General features: G+C 43.1%; 1 protein-coding gene across 10 annotated transcripts in view; it reads left to right on the top strand.

Annotated features, from left to right (window-relative positions):
• The window catches only part of DOCK10 (dedicator of cytokinesis 10), a 168,637-nt gene that overhangs the window by 41,361 nt on the left and 113,833 nt on the right, over nt 1-13,443 (top strand). For 2 of the 10 annotated variants that reach the window (XM_075417876.1, XM_075417875.1), the window contains exon 1: nt 7,741-7,951. The exons of the other annotated variants lie outside the window; for them this stretch is intronic. In XM_075417876.1, the coding sequence (XP_075273991.1) occupies nt 7,850-7,951 (102 nt within the window). In that variant the 5' untranslated portion in view covers nt 7,741-7,849. Of the gene's footprint in view, nt 1-7,740; nt 7,952-13,443 lie in introns of those variants that run through there. 10 annotated transcript variants of the gene reach the window in all.

The following is a 13,443-nucleotide window of genomic DNA, read 5'->3' as shown; positions in this document are numbered from 1 at the left end:
AGTATTTTCCTGGAGGTTTTTACCTTCTTACTCTGGTAATACTGAAGATTGGACGTTGGTTGTAAGTCTCAGTTAGGATTAGCAGGTTTTAATTAAGAAATTGAAAACAAAGCCTGGAAAGGTGAACCAGTTTTCTGGGTGTACAGATAGTTATATCAGAGTGAGAAATACCCTATCAGGTGTTGGCACTATCTATTAGACTAGGCTGGTTTGCTTTCTGTGTTCCACGAGATCACTAAGAGAAGGGGAATGTCAAAAGGATGCAAGTTCTCTTTTTCTCTTTTCTGCACACCAAACTTAACTAACGTAAATCTAGCTTGCAGCGTTTTATATTTCATTCCTTTCTTTGCTAAAATAAGAAAATAATCTTCCTTATCTGCTTTTTGAATTTTGTGTGCTTTTTTCTCTCTTCCAAAGTGCCATTATTTAACTTTCAATTCTAGGATCCAGGTGATGAATTATTACATGCAGTTGCTTTCTTAATTGCTGAAGTTACCCACGGGCACTAGAAGAGAGTAACATTACAGGAATTTGTAACATTGAATATATGTTACAAGTATCTGATGTCAAAGGTAATAATGGTCATACAGTCAGTTTGCCCTCGTACGAAGGGGAGTGTGTTTTAGGACTTAGAAAAAACAATGAAAATGATCTCCGGGTATTTTATATCAACATTATGGCGTTGTAGATGTTGACTGTGACCTGGAGTATATGAGTTGCCTGACCTCCTTTTGCTTCAGTTATTCCAGCTGGACAACTGGGTGAAAATGTGGATTCTCTTTTTAAACCAGATGTTGTCTGATCTGAGCTTTTCTTGGTAAAGAAAAAGAAAAATCATTTCTGCAATGTAGTATAGACATGAATAGCAAGTATTAGAATTACAATCAGAAAAGCGTGCAGCGGAAGCCAAAATCACAGCAGCATCGAGATGTCTGAGGATAGTAAATTTAGATGGTTAAATTATTTAATCGCCTTTTATGGCCCTTCATCACTACATGTTTTGTTATCAAGGGCTGATTCCAGTCCAAATAGATGAAAACAAAAGGATAATGTTCGTCTGAAATTTCCCAATGGATCAAACTAAAGAAGAAATTAAAGTAATTGCGTATTTTGCTTTTGTACACATCAGCAGGACAACATTGCTAATAGCAAGTTTATTCTTCCAAGCTGATTGCTAATGTAAGAAGCAGCACTTTGTTTGCTAAAGAGAATAAATATAGCCCTATTTCTATCCAACCTGTGCAAAAATAGGCGGAACAAAAGCCTGTGATGGCTGCGCTCAGTGGTGCTGTATGCGAGTCTGCAGCTCCGCGGTGCAGCAGGGACCCTCGCGCTTGCAAAGAGGACTAGCTGGTAGCACTGCGGCACAGCACTGGTACCCCCTCTCTTCTTGCTTCCCCGTGGCTGCTGTCTCCAGAGGGCTGACGGGGGAGATGAGGAACTGCAGCGAGCGTGAGATCCATGGTACTGGTTTTCCATAAGTGATGCTGTGTGGCCATAGCTGGAGGCCTTTGGGGTTGCGTCAACAGGTTCTCCAAGGCTCTTCTCTGTTTAGTGGCAAGGGAATGCATTATATCTGGGCCAGGTGTGGGTTGGTTTCCAGCTTGGAAAGCTGCTGAAATGATGCTGCTGTTGCATCTATGTTCTTGCAGGGTTAGCTGGTCGCAACATTACTGTGGCAGGGTGTGTGCAGGTGGAGCAGTGTTCCCAGGCAGCGGGAGAGGGGAGGGGCTGCTGCTGGCTCAGCTGAGCCTGCTTCCCGAACCAAAGGCAGCAAGATGGTTTTTAGGAGCTGTAAAATCAGCAAAGTGGGGTAGCAATTGGCTTCTGGAGCATGGATGTTATCAGCAAGATCTTGTGAGTGCTTACAAGGCCATTTTGAGGTGATGAAACACATGTGCTGTAAGGACCCCTGAGCACTGTGTGTGAGACCAGGCTGGGAGCTGCCAAACTGCCCTCCCAAGGCCTTCTCAGCCCCCTGAGGATGCTGCCAGCCACGGATGGATCTTAGCAGCTCTGGCAGCGCATGAAGAGACGGGCAAGTGCAGCCCATGGACTGCTCCTGACACCAGTTCAACTGGAGGGTGTGTTTCAGCCTTTCACGCAGGGCAAAGAAATACAGCAGCTTCTCACAAATTTGTTCTGTGTGAGTGCACTCATATCTGGGGCATGAAGTGAAGGTGAAGGCCCAGAGGAAGGAACAGCTGAGATCAACACGCTGTCAGCCTGGGAAGAAAAGAAATGGATTGACATGGGTGGAGCCCCTGACATCAGGGACTGTTGTCTGGAAAGATCTGTTAGCAGAGCTCTGACGACTATAAGGAGCTTCTTTTCATGGGTATTTGTGTAGGGGCATCGTTGCTCTGCCTTGGAAAGCTCAGCTTGCGTGCTGGTGTTTTTCCCGTGATGGATCCCCGGCTCTTTGCGTGGTCAGAGCTAGCTCTATGGATGTGGAGGCAGAATGTGAGCATCAGCTATTCTAATGACTTCACACAGGGTTTGTGTGCAAAGGTTGGTGTTTCAGCTTAAGTTGTTAGACCACAGGTGGAGTCACATTTCTTACAAAACAATGTAATTCATTTCCAGTTGATTCAATACCAGAGTGACTTTGCAAAAGGTTGCTTCATGTGTAGTTTTTCCTAACTAAATTGCTTTACCTTTCTGTTGAAATTGTTTTGGTTTTATATTCCCCCCTCTTTAAAAAAATAAAAACCCAGTTGTTTTCAAAGCATAGACCAATACTGAACATTTAATTCCAAAAGACCATCGCTTCATGATCTCCAGCCCCCCCTAAGTCTTTGACAAGAGGGGGTTGGAGGGAAGGTCACGAGGGCTTCCTGTGTTACAGCTGCTCTGTTTCTGGTCCCAGTGCAGCGATCTGCTTTACCTGTCCAACATGAAGCTTTTAGGAAGTGTGGTTTTTACATGCATTCACAAACCACTACCAAACGCACGCTGTTCCTGGTGCCTGGACCATGCAGATAAGACAAGCACGTGGTGTACAGTCATTGACACCTCAGTTTTAGTCTCACAGTCTCATTAGTAGATTTTTGGCAGTCATATCTGAAAATACATGCAGTGTGTTGCCACTCACTACAATCCATTCCCTAGCAAGCACTCTGACCACAGAAAGGGTGCCAAATTACGTCTGATACGGCTTGCTTTGTCCAAATACGTAACGGACTTCCAGCAGCGTTGCCTTGCTGCACTGTTCAGGATGTGACAGATAGTGGTGGTGGGCTTGATGGGGGACTGACAATGACGGCCAGGTGAGGAGTAAATGAAAAGCAGCATCAGTATGTGTTAATAGAGCTTAGATACTGGCACTGCCTGCATGTTAGGGGATGTTAACTGTGTCAAGTGTACCAGCAAGATCTCCACATTTCGTGACTTCTGCATCCTACATCTGTAATATGGGATAGGGAAGGCTGGAAGGCTATGTGGAGTAAGGTTCTTTATTTAAAAAAAAAAAAAAAGGGGGGGGGGGGAAATAATTTTTAAAAATAAAAAAAAAATAGCCCACTGTGACCATCTCCAGTGTACCTTCTTTTTTCTTCTCAGCAGCATCTGAGCTGGTAGCTGCCTCCAGGCCACAGGCTAAAGTCATAGTTGCGAAGTGCATAATTGTTTCTGTTTCTGCTCTGGGTGTGGGGCATGGCTGTCATCCTTCGGTTTTTCTTTAACAACTTTATTGCGGTGGTTCTACCAGGAACTCTGACATGCTGGAAATGCTGCAAGGCATTCAAAGGAGGTAGGCAGGTATCTTATCTGCACTCTTGCTGAGTGATGAAGCATTACATTTGTCAGCCAGATTTCTCTGTACTGGTCTACGCTGCAGAGACCATCTGAATGGTAGCGTCACTGTCAGTGCAGTGGTCTGGGTTTATAAATGAAGCAGGTTTTTTTATGAGAGGGTTGTCTTTCATTTCAGAATTTAATTTCAGAACAGGCATAATACACAGTTGATGCAGCTTGTTCCAGCAAAAGAAGTTTTCTTGTGTCTTAATTAAACTATCTTTCTCAAATCTGCTATACAAAAGGCTTGAGTCAGGATTAGATGTGTAACAGCTGTGGATGTGCGATTATTTATATATACATGGGGGTAAGTCAAGACTATGTTTTGGACTTGCACTCTGGACATGTCAGCATTGCTCCCAGACAGAAGTCCTGATCTGAAGAGAAGCAAGCATTCATTCTCTGAAACTTGCTATGAATTCGATCTTTGCATGTGATTTACCCCCCTCCCCAATTTGGAAAAAAAAAAAAAAAAAAACCCAAAAAGCCAGTATGGCTAACTGAAGCTTCATTTCTCGATCCTGCTTGGTGGGAGGTGGTAGAATATACTATTTTGGAAGGACAATGTGGTGAATTCAGTGTTTGCTACACAGCAACTCAAATATTTAGTGTGTTTTGAAGTGTCTTTTATGTTAGATGAAAATACACACTTTAGGGACTGAATTTTTGGTGGCTGCTAGCAAAGCACTGTTGAAATTCATTTCCCAATGATTGCACAACATACTATAGCAGTGGATTCGTTTTGTCCAGCAGTAGGTTTTTACATATTGCTGTATATCATAGGTTCAAGCTGAAGTCAATGAAGCATGACAATGGATAAATTTAAGAGGGAAGTAAATTAAGTTGGACAGAAGCTTTAGAAGAATTGTAGGAAGTGCAAATAAAAAAGTTGTTAAAGAACTCGTGACCCCTGTCAGAAAACTGAATGCTGGTAGCTCTGAAGCAAGGAATGTGTAGCTATTCCTTGACAGGAGTAGAGATATCAAATATTATTACATTTTCCTATCTAGATATTAGTAAGTTTCTTCAAAATGCTGGGAACAGATGGAAATGTTCAGTAAAGACAGCAGAGCAGAGGGCAATTAAACACTGAATTGACTATCTTGCATATTTTATCATTTTTGAAGTGCTTCAACATCCTTGTTTTGACTGTGTGAATCTGATACAGCAGTTCACAAACGGAAACCAAGGATTTCCTGTGACCAAATACCTCTCGTCTCGGGATAACTTGAGGTATAGATAATACTTCTCACCTTGTAATAGTTCTGAATTTAAAAGCAGCGCAGGAGCTTTATTTGTATTAACATAACCAATTTTATGGTCATCTTAAAGTACCTGATATCTTTAATCAAAGAGAGAGGGAAGTCTCAGAGGAAAAATTAGGAAGTCTTTTACAGTCCCACTGATGCTAATGAAGTTTGCTTTGTACTTCTGCTACAGGACAAAGCGTTATTAGACATTTGACTGGTGATGTTATTCCCCATTACGAGTGTAGAGGGATTTGAGTTCAAAACAGATCTAAGTATGCGGAATCTTTATTTGCAGTTGTTTACTATTAGTTCTGTTTATATCTCTGGGTGAATGCTGTCCCTTATTTGTTATTTCATTGCTTCAACCTTTCATTGCCTTGATGTTGACAAAATGTAATACTCAGTGCCTTTAGCACTGAGTCTGAAAAACTCGCTGTCAGAGATATGGAAGTAAATGAGGCTTAATAATATTAGGAATGAAAATCCTTTGGACAGGAGATAACTGAGTGGAGTAAATTGGATAAGGCCCAGCTGGAAACTTGAACCAAGGTTCATCTTCTGTATTATTTGGGAGTAACAAAAGTTCATCAAAGTTTCAGGAAGCGGCAGTGACCCTTATGTGGGTGGAAAGGATGCCCTGGAAGGGCTCCTCAGTGCTGCTGGAGGCTGGAAGCTGGGAGAGAGCCTTCCTGAGGACAGGAAAGGTGGAGCTCAGCTCCTTCTGTCTGACAGTTACAGAAAGGAGTCGACAGGCGAAGGAGCCTCTGAGAGGAACTGATACCTGCTTAAGGTTAAGCCAGCAGAGCTGATGGGTCGAGCATTAAATTTAACTTCTGGCAAGGATGTCTAGTCTTGGCAGCTGTGTTCATTATGTTGTACGAGAGACACTTGAGACTCAGTATAGATAGCGTGGTGGTTAGAGAGAAAACAAAGATGATTCCAACTTGGTTAATGTTGCAGTGCTATATTGGTAGCCACTTGAAATGTCTGTGTACCTTGGCAAAGGATTTCTGTTGTCTTTTCTGTTTTCTAGTGCCAGACACAGATGCTTTTCCTCGTGAAGTAGGAGTACCGTGAAATCTATCTTAAGCAGTCGCACAGCAGGCTGGTAACAATCAGTTTAAAGGAGGTGATCTCAAAGGCAAAGTTAAATGACAAAGATGATGATGATATGGGGTTTTAATTCATGAAGGTGCACCATGGTTTAACTGTGGAAGATGAAAGCAAACGAACAGACCGATGCGTTGCTTTGTAGTGCTTAGGTCAGACACGCTGGGCTCAGTGTGACTGCTCTGCTGGCATGGAAATCCTGCATGTGGAACGATCATGTGGAAATTCTGCAGAGGTTTGTTACTTTGGATCAAATGTTACTAACACTGAAAAATGTCAGAAAGAGTTCACAGAATTCAGAATTATTTGTTGGAAAGAAAAAAAAAATGCCACTCAGGGTAAAGTTGCAGATCTCGCACAGAGTACTTAACAGAAATAAGTTGCAAAAAAGATGCTTATCATCCAATTTGCAAAAACTCCAGAATGAAAAAGCAGAAAAACTATCAGTTTTGTCTGAGTTACGCACACTGATATTATGTAGAAATAAAAAAACTAATGCATGCCACATAAAGATTGTGTGCCTAGGGGAATGCAGCTTTGCTGCTACAGCAGGATGAATCCTCAGCTGGAACAAAGGAGAAGAAAAGGGTCTGTGTGCGTGCGGGCACATGTGTGGGCACTGAGGCGGTTTGTTCAGTTTTAAAAGACCTTTGTGCCCTGCCAGCCCTCAGACAGCTGAGCGTTGGGTCAGTCTCCTACCTGAATAGAGAATAGCCTGATTGCCCGTGTCTCTGCTCCAGTTGCCTCTGCGGTTCCGAGGGGCTCCCAACCTGTCGGAGAGCTGCAGTGGCCACCCCTGCATGGGGTAGCGGTGTGGGGGAGCTGCCGTGATTGCCCCTGCGTGGGGTAGCAGGGTGGGGAGCTGCTGTGGTTGTCCTTGTGTGGGGCATCTGGGGAACAGACTGTCTGGCAGCTTTACTCTCACCTGAGGTGGGAGCAGGGTTAAAGCAAGCAGTGATTTTTCCTATTTGGCAGGTGAAAAGCACTTCCAACACCAGGCTTTTAATATCGAAAACACATTTTTGGCTTGTAGCATATAAATGTCTCTATTTTCCCCTTTTATAACTGTCTGCAGATTTAGGAATTTGCAGGGTGCTTCCTCTTACTGTTGTTTCGCGCCACTTTGAAAGGGGAACTGTTACCTTGGTCCAAAAGCAGAGAGGACTGTGGGCCCCAGCAGCACGAACCTGTTCCTGCGTGCTCTGTGGTTGAGATCTGCCATCGAGGGGCTTGGCGGGACGCAGTTGTTCTGTGAGTGCCTGTTTTTGGCTCGCAGACATACGTGCACATGAAGTAAGAGTGCAACCATTTCGGCTTTCGAATCAAGGAGGATGGTGAGGAGAAAGGATGTAACGGGTTTTGAGACAAAGATAGATGTTCGGTTGCAAGCGTTTTTTCTACAACTTCCTATTTTGATTTGCATTGGAGGCGGGGGCTGGGTGTATTTATGGTTTAATGAGACACTCTCGCCTTAATAGCAGAACATTATTCACAGGAAGAAATGAGTTATTGCTGGTTTTCTTCTTCTTTCTGTTCAGTTACTGTGGATACAGCATGTAAGTTTTAGACATACTTCCCCCTTGAGCAGCGTACGCAGCTTCCAGTTGTTATGCTGAAGCTGCTGAAGGAAAGAGGTTAAAGGAGCAGATTTTTTAAAGGGAGATTTGTTTGCTGCTTGAATTCCTACGGATAAAATGAGCTTTCGCGGGAGATTCAGAAGGGAGCCTAGTGAACTGCGGAGAAAGAGAAGGACGGTTAGACGAGTGAATCAAGGAGAAATTCACAGATTAAGCTGCGTGAGTATGCACCCCTTCTTCCATCTCTTCTATGAAATTGCTAAGAAATTACAGGTCAAACACTCTTCAGACTGCACGTAGGAGAGAGCAGGATTTATTCCTTGGCATGCACGCAGGATTGACTGAGTCGTCAGTCTGTGTGATGAGGTGCTGAACACTGCAGAATGATTACTGCAGCCTGAGACTGAAGCACAGGGAGTTCAGGAGTTTACAGAACTGAAGTGCATTAGGGAAGCTGTTGTATGGCATCATGTTGTCGATCAGACACGTACTGATCGGAGCGCTCTGTGATGGTCTCTCTGGCGCCTGGTAACACGTGCTTGGTAGTTCCATGAAAATCCATAAGGCTGCTTCTGGAGTAGAAAGTTACTGTGTGCTATTTCAGATTTCACAATCTGCTGTGGGAGATTTGTGCCTCTTGAGGCCGGGAGGAGGAGGAGGAAGCTGTTGTCCTCCTGCCATGCAGGGAGCAAACGGAGAAAGCTCCAGAGCCCTTGGTAGAAATACGGAGTGAGACAGATGGCAGCTTTGCCAGTGATGGCTTTGGGTCAGGACTACACCTCCCAAAACTCTGCTGTGTGACACTGGGCAGCTCACGTTAACTGCGTTGTACCTAAAATTCCCTAAGCGAAATGGAAACTGGAGGCAATTTTAGGTAAAATGCTTACAGCCCTCTGTTGAGAAGCCTTAGGCAAGCACAGGTTTTCAGTGTATTCTCTTAACCTGAGAGATTACTTTAGATGTCAAACATTTAATGGCTTCCCCGAGAATGATCAGGAGACAATGGATCCTTTTCTTCATGGCAGGAGGTGTTTGGTTTTCTTCTGTAGTTTAATATATCCAGTTACAAGCTGTGTTTGTGTGTGCATGCTGGAGGCTCTCTTGAGGCTATTCTGCATGCCAGTATATCAAAGATTCAATGATAATACGCTGAAGAAGATTATTCTCATTAACTTTTTCAATAGGAAGGAAAATAACTTTGCAGTTGTAACACTTGGTCACAGGGTGATGAAGATGGTCTGTGGTTCGTCTAGCAGAGTCTCTGGGTTTTGCTTGTGACTAGCTGCCATTTTGGATAGGTAGTTTGTGTGGAAATGGATCTTTTGCACAAGACTACAGTGTAATTCCTGCTGCTCTGAGCTGTTGGGGTACGGCTGAAGATACCAGGTTTAAGCTTCATGGCCTGGGTCCCAAGAATGAATGCTAGCAGTGCTGCTGAAAGCATCTAACCCTGGCAGTTCACAAGACTTTAGTAGGAGGTAGACACTGCTGTCTTAAATCTTAAATCCTGGTTAGGAGGGATTTTTGTTGTTATTGTACGAATCCTGATTACATGTGAATAGTGCTCACCAGAGTGTTTGAAGCCTTACAGGAAAGTACGACTGGAAATGAAACAAAGCCGGAATAGTAACAATAAATCAGTAGCCTGCCTGCAGATAAAGAGGAATGTATTTGTTCATTTGTGCCTGTGTTCTCAGACAACAGAAGCTGAGACTCTGTTCAGCTTAGTGGTGCCCAAGAACCTTTAAACTGTTATGATTTTGAAGAGTCAACAAAATGTGTCATAGTCTGACCTAAAACTTGTGCTTGTGACAGTGTGCCTGTTGCCTTCAACTGGAACTGGATAATGTGCCTTTTTCATCAGAGGCTTGTGGTTCGCACTGCGCGTCCCATGAAGTGGCTGGCTGCTGTAATGTCGGGGACATAACTCAGGTTTTCAGGGGAATCTGTTCCGAGTTCTGGTCTTTTCAGACATAAGATAGATGAAGATGGGGTCACTGTGTCATGTTATTCTGTGAGCCTGTTTCTCAATAGTTTGTTTAGCCTTGAGGAAACACGGGCACACTTGGCTTTACTTTGGTGGCTTGTGACCTGTGTCTTTCTACCCAATATTTCATAATTGGAGCGTGTTAAATCTTTGGCCTATGGGCACTTTTTGCTATCGACCAGGAGCCAATCTCTCCTTCGTGCATCAGTCCTCCGTGCCTCCGATGCTGCAGATTTCAAAGGGGTGCTAGGTCCCACTGCAGCTGTATAGGCTTTTGTATATGGGGACCTTATTCAAAGAGTGTATTTCTTAATATGCTACATTTAGATCTGTATTTTCTGTAGATGGATTTCTATTATTTGCTGGAAACTCCTTTTTTTTTTTTTTTTTTTTTTTTAATTTTGTAAGACCAGTTATGTTCTGATTAGTTTTAAGTGGTTGTAGGTTGTTGATTGAGCTCAGTGTGGTTGACCAGATTTTGCTCTCATTTACGTTCTGTGTGTGTAAATGACTTGATAGCTAGATAGTTGATTGGGAGGGTAGTTGATGTCAAGGAAACTATTATAATTTCAACATCATTGTGAGAGCTGAGTTTGTAATGGTCATGTATAGATGATACTGATTTTTGCAGATAAAGCTTCTATGGAAATACTTACAATTATTTACTCAGATACGTAGCATGAACCATATCTGTATCTCATGAAGAGATAAGTAACCATAGTGTAAGTAGAAAAAAAGGAGATATTCACAGAGTAAAATGAAGTGGAACAGCATATATGAAATTTGCCCTACGTGAAGTGACTTATTGCGAAGTACTCTCCAGAAGTCAAATGGTATTATTGAAAAGTTTATTGAGACACAATGCAAACATTTTTGTCATTTGTCACAGGTGACCACGGGGAGATCACTCCATCTCCCTTATTCATCCAGTTTGCATGAATGGAGGGAACTGGCTTGCTCTGATCTTGTTGCTATAATGAGTTCTATTATTGCTGCACAGATGCTGTAGGTGTCAGAGCTGGGTTTCTACCTTTGCTGTGAGGTCATCCGACTGCCACTTAAGTGCAAGAATTTGGAGTATCTTTTTTTATTTGTAGTTTTTCCTTAAACTACAACGACTGTCTCTATGTGAAGTTGTTATATATATGTGTGTGTGTGTGTGTATACGTGGACAGAGTGGAAGTGCTCTTTGTGTAATCTTTGTACAGGAAGCTTTAAAGCTTTGGTCAAATGCGCTGGGTGCAGGTGGCCAGGTGGTTTTGTTCACATTCCTGTTGGCGACCATGAATCTGCCTGCTGGAGACCACGCTAGAAAAAGCGAACACGAAGCAAAGAGTATGTGCAGAGTAGTTGAACTAGACTCACTCCAGCATCCCCTTTATGGTGCCCAGAGCTGGAGAATTCACTTCTCCTTCCCTGGCGTGAAGCAATTGCTAGTAAGGCCAGTGGCCCGACAGAGCAGCAGGTCCTCTGGCTCTCCCACAGCCCCTGTCGCTTCTTTCCAGTCCTCGTCCACTGCATCCTACCTGTCTGTTCAGATGTCTGTATGAAGATGAGTGAATTGCAGCTTTGGATTTTGCTTTCTTGCTTTGTGAATAGATTCAGCATGGTAGCATTAAAGAAAACCTTTTGTAGCTATAACTGCACTACTTTTTTCTGGCTAAGGTCAGGTAAGGGTAGTGAAGTGACTGAGTGTTGCCAGGTTAGAGGTCTGAGTAAATTAAACTCAAAGAAAAACCCTTAAGATACTTTACAGGACTCTCTTGTTTTTCCCCTGAAGTGACCTATGGGCAAATATTTAGTCTAGGCTTCAGAAGTACTCACTATTTAGAAGCTGTTATTTTTTGACATTTTGAAAAGCCAATACATGAAATTTAATTTAAAAACTTAGCAGTTTTTTTAGAGGTCTTGTTGTCAGTGGCATGATAAAGCTAATTTTGGTAATTTTCTGATTAAATGAAATTTGTTTATCTCCTTCCTAGGAAGGGTTTTCAGCTGCTGCATAAACACAGAGGATAAGTTGTTTTCCTGTTACCTTGAATATTTTGCAGACTGTGTTGGTAGTTTTATCTAATGTCTAAAATGGCGAGTGCTAGTCATTGAAGATGCACATGTGTACCTGCCCTTCCCCATTCAAAAAGCACTGCAGCTACAATTCCAGGTGCATAATCATGGTTGGGAAATAGAATTCAAGAAGCACTTATGACTAAGTCGAGCATAGCATGAAGCATCCCCTCTCTCCCCCCCAGCACGGATGCTTTACTGAGCCAACAGTCCTGTGTGGTTTGCATGTTTTAACCATGAGTGAGATAGTTTTAAGAGGCCTAGTGCTTTCATAATGCATAAGGAAAGCAACAATAAATTCTAACTTGAGAAATAAAAGGTAATAGAGTAGGTTACTCCCAGTTGCCTGAGAACAGGTCACTGTGGTTTGAGTAGTCTTAACTCTGGTCGCTCGTTGGTCGGCTTGCTAGAGAAGTTACGTGTCTGTGTGCCACTAAATTCTCTGATGGCTGCAGCTGGCCCATCAGTTAAAAAGAAAATGATCTGAGTTAGCTCATCCAGTTGAGAGGTGTTTCAATTTTTGAAATTTTTAACACACTGAATTTTCTTACAGTAACTTCTAAAGCTGGAAAATATGCAGAATAGACCTTTATAGAATTTGACCCACAAAACAATGGTAATTTCCAATGTAGCCAATTATGATTCATCCTATCACAGCTGTATTTGTACAAAGTAAGTCTCATTTAGTCAAGCAAATCCCTTATTGGTGTCAATCAGAATTTTCTTTGAATAAAGAGGCCTTAAGGAAAGAAAAAGACTTTTCATTTTCTTTATTCCCAGCAGGATCTTCTATAGGTTTCCCTGGTTTCACGCTGCTTAAGCTGATAGGTACTATAGTGTTGTGGAAACTGATTCCTGAATCAATAGGAATTTGGGGGTTTGAATCTCTTTGTAATTCTTTCCAATTTTCTCCGTACCAAAATCTTGTGGGAACTGGCAGTCCCCCTCATGAAATTTATTGGCAGGTCGGCTTTACCCCTGACACTGAAGAGTGTATCAGTTTTGCTGTGCAGCCCTGAAAGACTGGCTGGATTCTTTCCAACTGCAGTTGTCCACGGTTTACTGAAAGACGTGACAAATTAAACATTTTGGACCTGAGAAGTGAATGTATTTTGGGGTGGAAGGGAGGGTGTCACAGAAAATTTTCTTTGTACCACTAATTTTAATAAATTTTTTGACTGTGGATCACATATTGAACCAAATGTAACCTTTGTAACATGGCCAGAGAGTTTGTTGACTGTAAATAGGTGCATACCAGGCCAAGCAATCATAAAAATGAGATCTGAAATACAAGGGTGGACCATGTGCCTGCTGGTTCTGGCTGTGCTTCCCTGTCTGTTCCCCAAACACCATTTACAGACCCTGAATTTCTTCCTCGGTGCTTGAAATGCACAACTTATTTTACTTAATGAAAATCCACAACACGATGTGGAGTGTGTTGGGAGCGGAGAGAGGGGCAGGCCTGTGGGCTGAGAGCATCGTGAGAGCTGCCAGTCCCAACTCGGCTGCCTGCAGGAATTGGGGACGCCATGGGCCCCCGCGGGGCTGTGTTGGCTCTGCTTGCTGCCTGCAGATGCTGCCGTGGGTCCTCTGTCCCCCACCTGAGAGCTCAGCTGGGCGCCGCGGAAAGGTGCGCCCAGTTCGGGTACCCGCCCTGTGG

Source organism: Opisthocomus hoazin, chromosome 4 (assembly GCF_030867145.1).
Source record: "Opisthocomus hoazin isolate bOpiHoa1 chromosome 4, bOpiHoa1.hap1, whole genome shotgun sequence".
Lineage (NCBI taxonomy): Eukaryota > Metazoa > Chordata > Aves > Opisthocomiformes > Opisthocomidae > Opisthocomus > Opisthocomus hoazin.
Note: the sequence above shows the minus strand (reverse complement) of the source record. Positions and strands in the feature narration are given on the sequence as shown.